The 13,398-nt window shown below is 42.6% G+C and overlaps 1 protein-coding gene across 1 annotated transcript in view; it reads right to left on the bottom strand.

Annotated features, from left to right (window-relative positions):
- The window catches only part of GTF2F2 (general transcription factor IIF subunit 2), an 85,960-nt gene extending 75,930 nt beyond the window's left edge, over window positions 1-10,030 (bottom strand). The window contains exons 1-4 of the mRNA XM_050334079.1: window positions 9,876-10,030; window positions 3,579-3,652; window positions 3,095-3,113; window positions 2,524-2,668 (exon numbers count right to left, since the gene is read on the bottom strand). Coding sequence (XP_050190036.1) covers window positions 2,524-2,668; window positions 3,095-3,113; window positions 3,579-3,652; window positions 9,876-9,941 — 304 coding nt within the window. The 5' untranslated portion in view covers window positions 9,942-10,030. The remainder of the gene's footprint in view (window positions 1-2,523; window positions 2,669-3,094; window positions 3,114-3,578; window positions 3,653-9,875) is intronic.
- Window positions 10,031-13,398: the final 3,368 nt, after the last annotated feature.

Here is a 13,398-nt window from a genome sequence, read left to right as displayed (position 1 = left end):
CAGTTCCATACCAGCTTAATCTTTGGCCCATGGCTCAAACTAGCATATTGCTTCTGTTACGTGGTACACTTCACAAAAGAAGAGGAACAGGATCACCAATGCTTTTCAGAAAAAAGGTGCTAATTATAATATGAAGGCAAATACCAGGTCTGTGAACCTACAAATTAATGAATTTCAGTTTCCTATGACAGTCTCTTACTGTGTATTGACTGATGTGCAAAGATGTGTAACTTTTTTGGAGTGTTTTTCCATGGTTGATATAAATATAGTGGGTTTTTCCATGTTGCATGAAACAGGGTAGCAGCCTTTCTTTCATCTGGGATATCCATACAGTTTCAGTCCACTCTTCAGACACCTGTTTTCACACTAGCCATCACTCACTACGAAATTCGCTGAAATCGGCCATGGAGCTCAAAACATATTGGTGATACATATTTAAACACACAGGTATGGCTGCAGAAAGACGGTGCCAGCAAGAAATCTGAATGGAATTTGGAATATTTGTGTCACATTCATTATTACAGGCAAAAGAAGTCAGACAAGAAAAGCACAATAAAGTTTATGTTTGATTGCACTCTCAACACCAACTTAAACACAACAGCAACAGATTTTAGCCATTTCACATCCAAACCAGTTCCATGAAAACTCACTGACTGTACGTTAGGCTTGCTAATCTCAAGCAAAAACAATTTTGACAGGGTCTATGCTTACTTAGTGCTTCATTCCAAACATTTCTCATGTCACTAACTACCCTTTGCTCCCAATTAAAATAATAATTTCTACTCAGTAGATCCATGGTCCTTGAATAACATTTTCTGGTTGCTAAGAAATGCAAAATTTTTAATTGATTAAATAAAAAAATGGACAGGTTCTGAATATCTAAAAGTTTTGAGACACTGGAAGCAACAGATGATAAAATAGAAATAAAGGCACATCTTCTAACTACCACATAACGACTTTCATTCCAAATGATGACAAATATTCCACATTCCAGGTAAGCATCAGCACTCACTGCAGCTTAAGTTACTGTTAGAGGTTTCTGAAGCAATATTTTGTATCAAAAGTGTCTTGGGATTCGCAGCAAACAGGTAAAAGTCACCACATGGATATTCTAAACACACCTCCAAACCTAAAATCTCTTTCTTTTGTCAAGCATTCTAAGGTTGGGGCACAGAGAAATGAAAAACAACGAGGTCTATTAAAATGCTTGCAACATTCTTGAAAACTTACTTCCTGTCTCTTTCCACATTTGTAAACTATGAACTACAAACTCCAGCATTTTTAAAAAGTTGCAAGTCACACACACAAAAATATAAATTCTTTAAAGTGAAAAACCAATAACACTATCACATTAGTTTCAGAGAAAGGGATAACAAATGAAAAGCCCCTGAGTTGTAGCATAAGTGCTTTTATTTCTAAACCCACTGAGACAGCCAAGCTACTTGTACCTTAATATCTCACTGCTCAGTCATTAAAGCTTTAAAATAGATTTTAAAAAGGAGGTGGTCAAACCTACTAAGTATTCTAAGTCTGTCCCATGAGTTACAATTCTCCTTCCTTCATTTATTTATCACACTGACATCACAGCAATTACTTGCCAGCCTATGAATATCAAAAAAATCAGAAGCTGATCACACTGTAGTTTGCCCTGCAGAAGACAGAGGTAACAAACAGTACTAATATATTTGACTTCTGGGGACACCGAAACCTATATGCCTGAAACTGGGATACCTTCTGCAGACACCTGCCTTCTCGCTCTAACATCCAGAACTTGCTCATGTAATTCCAGCAGAAAACCTTACAGCATAAGGGACTTACATACAAGGCAGTCTGCTGAATTTATTGTACAGTATAACACTACCACCTCCCTTAAGTCTAACAGGCAGTTTAGGGCATACAATCTTGAATATCCTAATTACTCAATTACTCATACAGCTACTGATCTGAAATTAAGGCAGGCATCTGAAATGAAAGAAAAACTGTAACCTCACTGCTGCACTGTTTGGTTATTATGACCTTATGAAGCTTGAATACACTTAAACCATGTATATACTTTCAGAAAATGTGCTGAATTTGTTGTTCAAATGCATCTGTTCAACTTGATAGAGGAAAAATCAACATACTTATAAAACTGTATTCACAGCAGAGACCAACTCAAGGAGAAAAACCAATACTAGTTCATCCCAAAAACACATGGGAACACAGAAATATTTTTGCAGTGAAAACCCCAAATGGGAATGTACACAATGTACTGCACTCTGTATTGCACTCCACACTCTCTGTTCTCTTCAGCAGACCCACAGCTGAACTGTACATGATAACCCTTTGTGGAGAATGTAAATCAGTTGCTCAATCACATGAAGAAAAGAGACAGCAGACACAAAAATTACAACACTGCTCTGTATGCAGATAGCAACAAAACAGAGCCAAAACCTTACTTCCACGTCTTCTTCTTTTACAGTATTAAGTTTATTGAAATCATAAATAATGGAATCATAAAAAATAACTTTAATTCTAACTTACCTACTGGAGTTTCTGTGAACACAGTTAAGGTCTGTCCTCCCACACTTTGCAAAAGAAATGGATGTTCTCTTGGTGCACTGACTGAAGCAGGTTTCCCTCCAATATCACTGATGCTTGCAAGCTCTTCATTCAAAGTAAATGACACCTAACAGTCACAATTGCCACAGTGTTACTAAACAGACTCAATTACACTGTTTTACTAGTTACGGGGAAACAAAAAGAGAGAAAACACAACTAGTGTAGCATATTTCCATTTCAAAAACATAAAAAGTGGGATGAGAGTCCTACATTAATCTTGCACTAATTCATCTCAAAATGTTTAGAAAAAAAGTCACCACTACGATTGCTGCTTACAGATGGGCAAACAAACTGAGGGAACAGGCAGAGTAGATGTAAGTCCCACAGTAAGTCTACAGGCAGAACTACTAGCAGAATCTAGTAGTTCTCTTCTCCTGATTCTGTGGTACAGGTGTAACAAAAAATACATGACATTAGAAACCAGCATGTTCTAAAGAATTTTTAGAATTCAAAATATAAACATTCATAGTCTTTTTAATTAGTAAATACTTACTTCCGTTCTTCCTTGATTTCTGCAAAAGAAAATATTTAATGTTTAAATATTTAATAAGTATGTTTATATTTAAATATTTACAATATGTAACAAAGTTTCCATAATCTAATTCCTCAAGTTTAGCTTTCCTGATAAAAAAGAAAATTCAAATTCCAGCTGCTCATTTTTTGTTATTCTGGTGCCCAAGAATACACGAGAAAAGTCAGCACATGAGAACAGAAGCAGCAAAATAGCACATGTAAGTTAAAGAAAATTCTCCAGTTACATTTCTTAGGTTTAAGAAATCAAACATCATGTAATGGGATACTAGCATAATTCTGTACAATTTATATTCCTAATCATATACAAGCAAGTATCATTCAGGTATCAGAGAAATATGTACATTTTTGGCAAGAAACCTGATTATGTATTACAATAACTGCAACTATTTTACTGCAGGTAACTGGTAAACTAGGCAACTAGTAAAGGTATACTAAAGGCTTACTTGACAATCCTTAGTTTTCCCACTTCACCTCTTCCTGAAGCTTTATTCCACTGTTGTGACAAGTATTTGGGGACCTAAGCAAAGAAGACAGATTTCACAAAAAGCAGATTTTAAAATTCTATATTAATTGTCTATGTGCATATACTTAAAATGCTTTTACCGTGACCACTTCAGGTTTGGGTTGGAAGGGGCCTTAATAGTCATCTAAATCCAATCTTCTTGCAATGAGCAGGGACATCTGCAACCACATCAGGTTGCTCAAAGCCTCGTCCAACCTGACCCTGAATGTTTCCACAACTTCTCTGGGCAACCTGTGCCAGTGTTTCACTAGCCTCATCACATCACAAAATATTTCTTCCTTACATCTAGTCTAAATCTACCCTCCTTTCACTTAAAACCAGTATTCCTTGTCCAATTGCCACAGGCACTATTAAAAAGTCTGTCCCTATCTGTCTTACCAGCCCACTTCAGGTAGCAGAAGGCTGCTATAAGGTCTCCCTGGAGCCTTCTCTTCTCCAGGCTGAACAACTCCAGCTCCCCCACCCCTTCTTCACAGAAGAGGTGCTCCAGTCCTCTAATTATTCTAGTGGCACTTCTCTGTACTTGATCCAACAGGTCCACATCCTTCTTATGATGGAGAACACAGAGCTCCAGGTGGGATTTCACCGGAGTAGAGGGGCACAATCACCTCCCTTGCTCTGCTGGCAATTCTGCTTTTGATGCAGCCCAGGATACAGTTGGCTTTCTGGACTGCAAGCACACATTGCTGGGTCATGTCCAGCCCTTTATTCACCAACATCCCAAAGTTCTTCTCTGTACAGCTGCTCTCAATCCCTTCAATGCTTCAGCTTGTACTGATGCCAGAGATTCACCTAACCCAGGCCTTGCACTTGGCCTTGTTGAACTTCATGAGGTTCACATGCGCACACTTCCCAAGCAGTTATGTATACATATGATATGATCTCCTAGGGAGACCAAAGGGCACAATGTAGCACAAAAATAAGGCTGACATAGAGTCCCAAATGAGGGAAAAATCTTATAGTAACTTGAGTCTCAAATACTATTATCCAATCATGAAAGGCAGAAAAAGATCAGCATGATATTCTTAAACTAAGCAGTCTCAATATTTTATCAGGTAAAACTATACTTTTAAATATTTATTAGAACTTATAATCTCTCCGGGAAAAAAAAAATAAAAACATGAACCAAACAATCACAGTTACAAGAATTTAGAGAATTACAACTCAGAGACCAAAAGGTGCCTCTGAAGGGAAGGCTTAGAGTTTGGAAACCTCAGAAATGCAGAGCAGCAGATCACAGCCCTACTGTACCAGATGTCCATTTCTCCAATAGCAGAACTACCTGAGGCAAATCTACCTCCCATCACTTATTCCCACACCTCCACTGTATGGGGAAAAGTCTGTGTGCAGTTAGTCATTATACAGAAAACAGACTGATCTGGGTGGGAAGTGTGGGAGACTCCTATGTTTTAGCTGTGTGGATTTTGTATTCAGTGGGTTCAACAACCAAATGAGCTCCCCAACCCCTTTTCCCAAACAGCTACACAAATTAGAGGTCAGTGCAGGAACAGGAACAAGGAGGCATGCTTTATGTGGCACATCCAAGGATTAAAAGCTATTCCAGTGATGTTAACTCACCCACACAAATTCCTTCAGTTACAAAGATTTTGGTATCTGCAGCATCAGGTGACCTGGGCTCATAATGGACAATAAAGGCCTCTGGGAAGCAGCGTGTTCTTCAGAACTTTGAGCAATGTTCTTTATTGGTACAGCAAAGCTTATTGTGGCTCACACAGCCCACAGCTACTGAAAACATCTGTGCCCATGTAGAAAAATGGTGTGAGGCACAGCCAATGAGAACCACACTAAGCTATGTCTATGGCATTTTCTGTTTCAAGCAGCAAAGAAGCACTCGGAAGTCTGACTTTGGTCTTGCATAGAACAAAACTAAGCCAAGCCTCACTACAGAGCTGAGCAGGCAAGGATGATGTTCCAAGAACATGTTGACAAAAAGAAACCTGCTAACTTCCTAAAGCTCAAATTAATTTAACACTAACTTTGCATTTACCTGTTCTTCAAAAGCTTCAGGAGATATCCTGGAACTGATGTTTAGCACTTTCCTTTAGATTCAAAGCACTCCATGAAGTACTGTGGAATAGCTAGAAAATCCAGATGTCCTCCAGCTGTTCAGACTAACTAAATGTCAGTCCAGGTCCCCATAAAGTTCAGACACTGGGTCAGAAATACCACAAAAGCACAATAGAGAGCCATGAACTGGTACCATCTATTAATATATATATTTTTCCACAGTTTTCAAAGTGGTAATTTCCTACAGCAGATTCCATGCCAGATCAGATATAATTCTCTTTCTAAGGCCAAGATGAATGCTATGACATGTGTTCCAGCTGACTCAAAAGAAATGTGGTTATGTACTGTATTTAAGTCATACTACCAGGTAACAAGGTAGATGCATATTCAGCATGAGTGGACAAGGAGTGAAGGACATTCATGCTGTTAAAATCACTGACTTGCTATGCAATATATTCAGACAGCAAATTTATTCAGATTAAGAGGCGGCAGATCAATCATGCTTCTTTAAGCTGCATGGTAAACAACCTCAAAGAGTGCATTTAATCATCTTTCTGCTGGCCTACCTGCAATCAAGGGCTACGCAGAGAAAGACAAAGGGTTATGAAGGACTGTGATCAAAGGATTACTTGTAGCTATCCGTAGATATTTCAGATAAAACCAGACGGTACTCACAAAACCACATACTAAACTCTGGAGTACCACGCTGATGACGTAAACAATCACAGGAAAGACTAAATAAAGCCTTACATGCTGTAGACATCTTATTTTGCCCCTTTTTTTTAACTTCAGCATAATAAAAGTTTAACTTATGAAGAAGAGTCAGTTTTCAAACTCTTAACACTCCCTGAAAGAGCATACGGAAAACAAGAGCAGACTGCTTTTACAGAGCAGGATTTTCAAAGATCCCACAATAGGATTAAGGCTACTAAACGTTTTCAAGACAAGAGGCCTTTATTCTGGGGTTTGTAGGAAAGGATACTCTTCTCTCAAAAAAATACAGAATTTAATCACTAGAACAAATCTGACGTACTAAGGAGCATCACTTCAAGACCTCTTCACACTGCTGCTTTCCTCTTGCTACTCACATTGCACAAACACACCCAGGCTCCAGTACACAATGCACCCTGCAGGTAGTGTATGACATCAGGGCACCTACTTCACACATCTTTCAGCTTATTACAGCTTCCTATCAACCTTCAAGAGAAAATACAAAAGTAGCCCCTATCTGTAACAAACTACTTCCACTTTTCTGTAAGAAACTAAATTAGCTCTTTCTCTATATAGCAATCCATATGCAGTGTGTACATCAGAAACTGAGTAAGGCTGATGTCAAGTTCTATGTTTTAATTTTCCTTTGAACATATGAAAATAATTACATAAAGATATCATCTTTCTAACTGTAGGTAAGTGCAGCAGATTAAATAAAAAAACCTGACCAACACACAGGGAATAAAAAATTAGCAATTCTAACACTAATTAGGCTTCACTTTATCACAAGTACATAACCAAAAGTTCTTATAGTATTTCTCTTTATTAGCTTTCACTGAAAACACAGAAAAAAAATCCAGTTCCTTTCTTGTACTAAAGCAACTCACTCTCTTTATGGTACCTCCTTTTACTGTTCATGTTTCTAAAACACTCATCAATGCATTTTTATTGCCTGTTAAGTAGTCTCCCTGGAATAATTCCCATACTAGCACAATGCATGCTAAAAGGAAATCAAATAAGCCAGGTTTTTTATTCCATCAGAACTGATTGCTCCCTCCCCCAAAGGAAGGATAAATTCAGCCTCATTATTGCAGCTAGTGAAAAGGTACAGGTACTGTGCCTCTGAGTGTTTCAGAAGTCCTACTAACAAGGATGATTGTTTCCAAGTCTGAAGGAAATCAAAGGATAAAATCCTGCATGTCCCTTGGTATGGCCCATTAGCTTTTTAATATTTTTTATTATCATCTCTATTATACAAGAAGACACAAATTATAAGTTCAGAACACAAAGGATTACATCAACACTTACTCGGAAGAGTAATACTCAAGCATTCCTTTTAGTCCCATTTTCTCATTAAACCAAGCAGCACTCTCTACTCACAGAGTGGCACCAACTGTAAGCAGGCATGTGCCTGAAAATTCCTGGCTTGCTTTTGGAAACACCAAACTGTATCGGACTAGAGGACAAGCAAGTTCAGCGTCCTGTCTCCAAACGCAGCCAACAGCAAATACTTCAGGAAAAACAGGAGAAAATGTGAAGAAAAGATATTTCCCCAGCATGCTCTTTTAATTTCTAGGATGCTTTAGCAGACTTGGGTTATGGCAGCATATTCATCTTTAATCCCTCAATTGAATTTTTTTGCCTGAACTTGACTAATGGTGTTTGAGCTTCTGCAATTTTGAAATTCACAACTTCTTACTGCAACAAGTTCTAAAATTTAACTACATATTGTGCAAAATGGCATCTGCTTTGTTTGCTCCAAACCCCATTGGACGAATTAATCTGACACACCTCTAATTCTTGTGTTCAAAATTACTCTTTGCCTATTCGCTTCTTCGTTATCCACACATGACATTACTTGTTACTTCAGATCTAGTCCTCTTACCAGCCGAAAGGTAATAACATATTTAGGAGGTCCCTCCACAGCCATCATTACTTGTTCCCGAGACCATCCCTGGTGCTCTCCTCTGTACTGTTTCTAGGTCACTGTACACTTTCCCCAGCAGGGAGGATGAGACCACAACTACACAGAGCATTCCGCACAGAGGTAACATGATGGTGCAATAATATTTTCTCTTTGGTTTTCTGTATCCTTTGTAATCACGTCCAGTGTTGACTCTGCTCATTTGACATGACATCCTTACAGAGTTACCCACATATACTGAAAACCTACATCTCTTTTTGAATGACAACAACCAGCAGAGACCAAACTGCCGTGTCCGTATAACTAGGATAAAGTTTCTCCATGCACGTCGGATTAGATTTTTCAGCTCTATCTGCCATTCTTTCATCCCATCATCCCATCACTCGGAGTATCATGATATACTTTTGCAGCTTTCTGCTGTCAGCTTTCCTTGATACTGCCTTGGACAACCTACTACAATTAGGGCACTATGCAGCATTCCTTGTGGTTTCATGACACTCAGATGCCAGTATAAGGCACACCAGACACTCAGGTGTCATTACGAAAGAGGCTGGCAGAGGCAGCGATCTGCCCACCAACAATTCTGCACAGCAAATCAAGCCTGAAATCCCCCATAATTTTTAAGGGCCATAGTAATAATATGTTTTGGTAGCTGAAGTATGATGACATCACGCCCCCCTCACCACCCAGGATCAGTATTTGGGTACCACCCTGTTCCCACAGTTCCTCTGAAGTGGATGGTGTGAGCCTGTTCCTAAAGGAGGAAGGAGAGGAAGTGCCAGATGTAAGTGTGGCCCTGCATCAGACAATCTCAGTGTCCTCATAGCCCCTCCACTACAGCTGTACTTGTCTAGCACCAAAGGGAACAGAAGTGACAAGATACTGGCATTCACTTTCCTTACTGGTTTTTGATTTTTTTATTTTTGTTTGTTTGGGTTTTTTTAAATGAAGATGTGAATCTTGGCACACTCAAACTCTCCTCAGGCCTCAGAGTTTTGGGGATACAAACTTACGCTGCCATGCTTGTTACTTGTAACAAAGCACCAGCCAAGGACAAGGACGAGATTTTTTTACTGTGAGGGCGGTGACACGCTGGCACAGGTTGCCCAGGAAGGGTTGTGACCGTCCCATCCCTGGAAGTGTTCAAGGCCAGGCTCGACCTGGCCCTCAGCAACCTCGTATAGAGACAGATGTTCCTACCCATGGCGGGAGGGGGGGATGGGGGAGAGGGATTTGGGCCAGATTATCGTTAAGGCCCATTCCAACCCCTTCACATTCCACGATTCTACGACAACCCCCGGTACCCAACTTTCCCTGGGGTGCTTCCTTCACTCAGCAGGTATCCGGGCCCAGCCCCGCGCTGCCTCCGAGAGGGGGCAGAGGGGCGGTGGCTGCCCCGGGGTACAGAGCAGACCTGGGGTGGGCAGCCCCGGCTTCAGGCCGCGGGACCCACCGGCGGCCGCCCCGGGCACGGCGGGGAGGGGGCGAGCGGAAGGGCCCGACCGCCACAGGCCGCGCTGGGCCGGGCCCGCGGGCGCGCCGGCGGCTCCTCACCTTCACCAGCCACATGCCCGTGTTCTGCTTGGCGCCGGTGAGGTCCAGCTCGGCCCGGTCGCTCATGGCGGGGCCGGGCGGGCGCGGCACAGCCCGATCGGGCGGCGACAGCGGCGGCAGCACAGCACACCCGGCACACGGCGGCCCGCGGCGGACAAACCTCCTCCGCTCGCACTGCGCGGCGGGGCGGGCCCTCACTGCTTACGGGCCGCGGGTTCGAGTCCCCGCCCTGGCGGGGCCGCGGGCGGGGCCGGGTCCTTCAGGTGGTGGCTGCAGAAAGTTGCAGAATGATGCAATCGCATTCTGAGCTGGGACGGACCCACAAGGATCTCTCTTGGTTCTGCACAGGGCATCCCCAAGAATCCCACCATGTGCCTGAGAGTGTTGTGCAAATGCTTCTTGAACTCTCTCAGTATTGGTGTTGCTATCACTTCCCTGGGGAGCCTGTTCCAGTGCCCAACCACCTTCTGGCTGAAAAACCTTGTCCCAGTATCCAACCCAAAGCCCTGCAGACTCAGCTTCAGGCCATTCCCTCTGGTCCTATTAGAGCTCACCACAGAGAAGAGATCAGTGCCTGCCCCTCCACTTCCTCTCGTCAGGAAGTTGCAGACTGCAGTGAGGTCTCCCCTTCTCCAGGCTGAACAAAGTGCCCTCAGCCGCTCCTGGTATGGCTTCCCCTCTAGGCCCTCAGTAGCCCTCCTTTGGACATTCTCTAGTAGCTTTATACTGTTCTTGCGGTGCCCAAAACTCCACCCAGATTAAAGATAAGGCTGTACCATCACAGGGTGGAGTCGGAAGTTATTCTCTCCCTGTATGGGATAAGTTATCCCAGCACACTGAAGAATGACAGCAGCATGCAAAATGATCTAGGGAACTGGAGGAACCTAGAGAGAGGAGGCATCGCCATGGCAGTACTCTTCTGTGGGGAAGGGAAATGGCCGGTAGAGGAGCGGCTCCCGGAAAAGGGCTCAGAGCATCATGGTGTGCCCAAAGGTCACAAAAGTGAGGAAAACACAATTAATGAATTGCTTTACATGGATAAAAAGTAAAGAATTAAGCTTAGCTTTCCACAAAGGGAACTCATGGGAAAGTGTTGTAACAGGCCGTTTGAAGGTGAGATGGTGTCTTGGACATGGAAAATGTTCTGTCCGGAGAGAGCAAGTGCCTGCCCATCCTGCTTTGAGGTGGGAGGTATTTGGCTTAGATAAACCTCTTGAAGTTCTTATTTTGTGACTCTGTCTCTATGCCTGGGGAAGGTTTGCCTCTTTGCAATTTAAACTTGTTATTTCTTTCCTATCCATTGTGGACACAAGAAAGGCATAGACCTATTGGTTCTCAGGTTGCCCAGAGAAGCTGTGGATGCAGCATCCCTGGCAGTGTTCAAGGCCAGGTTGGACACGGCCCTGAGCAACTTGGTCTAGTGGGTGGCATCCCTTCCCATGTCAGAGAGGTTGGAACTAAATGATCTTTAAGGTGCCTTCCAACCAAAATCACTTTATGATCCTCTGATTTTATGGCATAGAAAGCATTTTATTGCCTTCCTCTCTGCAGTTTTACTTTATCCCTTCACTGAGATGTTTCCCTTTGCTTTGTTTCCTCTTATAGTAAAAAACCCCAGTTTGTTCAACTCTGCCTCATAGATCATATTTTCTAGACCTCTGATCATGCCCACTGCTCTCTGAAATCCCCCCGGTACAGGTTTACATCCTCCTTGAAGTCTGGTTGCTCAATATGAAGATTGTACTCCATCTGAGGCTGTACCAGCAGCAAGCAGAGAGTTTTTCTGGTACAATATGCAACAAATTGCTCATCTAGCTCGCAGAAAACGATCTCAGTATTACATCTCAGATATGATAGTCTGCCTTTCTAATTGTAGGCAAGCATCTAGGTAACCAAGGAGGGCAATGCTTATATGTATATCTGAAGAAATAACAGCTAACACTGAACTATTCTGATTAGGATTAATTACAATTAAAAATGACTTTTGTTTTTACATTGGAACTGTATTTGTCTGCAGAACTCACCCGGGTGGGTGGGTAGAGCTTATACTGTTAGTCAGCTTTCACTAGAAATTCAGATTTCATTAAGACAACCTTTCACAGACACAGCAGGTACATCTCCTCAAATGCTAAGAAAAATAGAAGGAGATGCATCTCAACAGTTGTAAACCCAGCTATGATTCCTAGGACTGTGCCACTTCCAAATATTGTAGGTCTAAGGCCCTTAGGTTTTGTTCACCTAGAAACAGGATGGATCTACACAGACAAACACCATTATTTTGCAGTCTGCTTTGGGTCCTACTCATAGAATCATAGAATAGTTTGAGTTAGAAGGAACCTTAAAAATCATCTAGTTCAAAATCCCCTGCCCTGCACAGGGAAACTTTCCACTAGACCAGGTTGCACATGGCTCCATCCAACCAGGCCTTGAACACTTCTAGGGATGGGGCATCCACTGCTTCTCTGGACAGCTTGTTCCAAAGTCTGACTACCCTCATTTAAAAACATTTCTTTCTTATGTCCAATCTAAACGTACCCTCTTTGCACCTTTCACTACAGGCCCTGGGTGAAAAGTCTTTCCATCTGTCTTGTAGGCCCTTTTTAGGTACTGAAAGGTCATGATAAGATCTCCCTAAAGCTTCTCCAGGCCCCCAGCTCTCTCAGCCTGTCTTCATAGGGGAGGTGCTCCATCCCTCTAACCATTTGAGTATCCTTCTTCTGGACCAGCTCCAACAGGTCTGTGTGTGTCTTGTGCTGGGAACCCCAGAGCAGGATGCGGTACCCCAGGTGGGATCTCAAATATTCCCCCAGGAAAAGCATTGAATTAACAACAGTTGTCCCTCTGCCACCACTCCCAGCTCAGTCTGTGTGCTCAGATCACACCCGCCACCACTTTTCAAAAAAGAAAAAACAGTGGAGTAGATGTTTCTAGCAGGAGTGACATTTACAGCAAAGCGAAGTCACAGGGGTACAGATGAACCTGTGCTCCACCAGATGTGCCTTGGAAGAAGAGGAGCTCCACTTGCAAGCAGCCCAGTGGCAGAAGACAGGAGCATGGCTGGCCACCTCGGGACTCCTTGGAGAAGGAATTCATGAGGAGTCATCATTCATATTCCAGGCAGAAAAGACAGTAGCAAAAACCTCTGTAAAAGCCTGGCAATTGGGGTGGCTCAGCTGGCAACCCAGAGAGGAAGGCGGCCAGGCAGAGATCTCTCCTGGCTCTCTCCAGGCAGCCTTTCCGTACTTGTTTCTATGGAAACTGAATTTAAAGGGACAACAAGCACGAAAAGAGTGCATTTTCATTAATTCCTCATTTGAAATCTCAACCTTGTGTTTGCCAGGGACACATTTAGTGCCATGGAGGAGGATCCAGGGACCAGCTGCTGAGCAGCAGAGCGGTGTGTTAATCAACCATTTTCTTCTTGCATATATTGAAACAGATGTTGTGCCTGAGGAAAGAGGTGGCCAAATTCAGGCTTGCACAACCTTTCTCTCCTTTTATTCCCCTTGTCCAGTGAGGTGAG

The sequence above is a fragment of the Myiozetetes cayanensis genome, unplaced genomic scaffold (genome assembly GCF_022539395.1).
Source record: "Myiozetetes cayanensis isolate MyiCay16 unplaced genomic scaffold, myiCay2020 scf5-8, whole genome shotgun sequence".
Lineage (NCBI taxonomy): Eukaryota > Metazoa > Chordata > Aves > Passeriformes > Tyrannidae > Myiozetetes > Myiozetetes cayanensis.
Note: the sequence above shows the minus strand (reverse complement) of the source record. Positions and strands in the feature narration are given on the sequence as shown.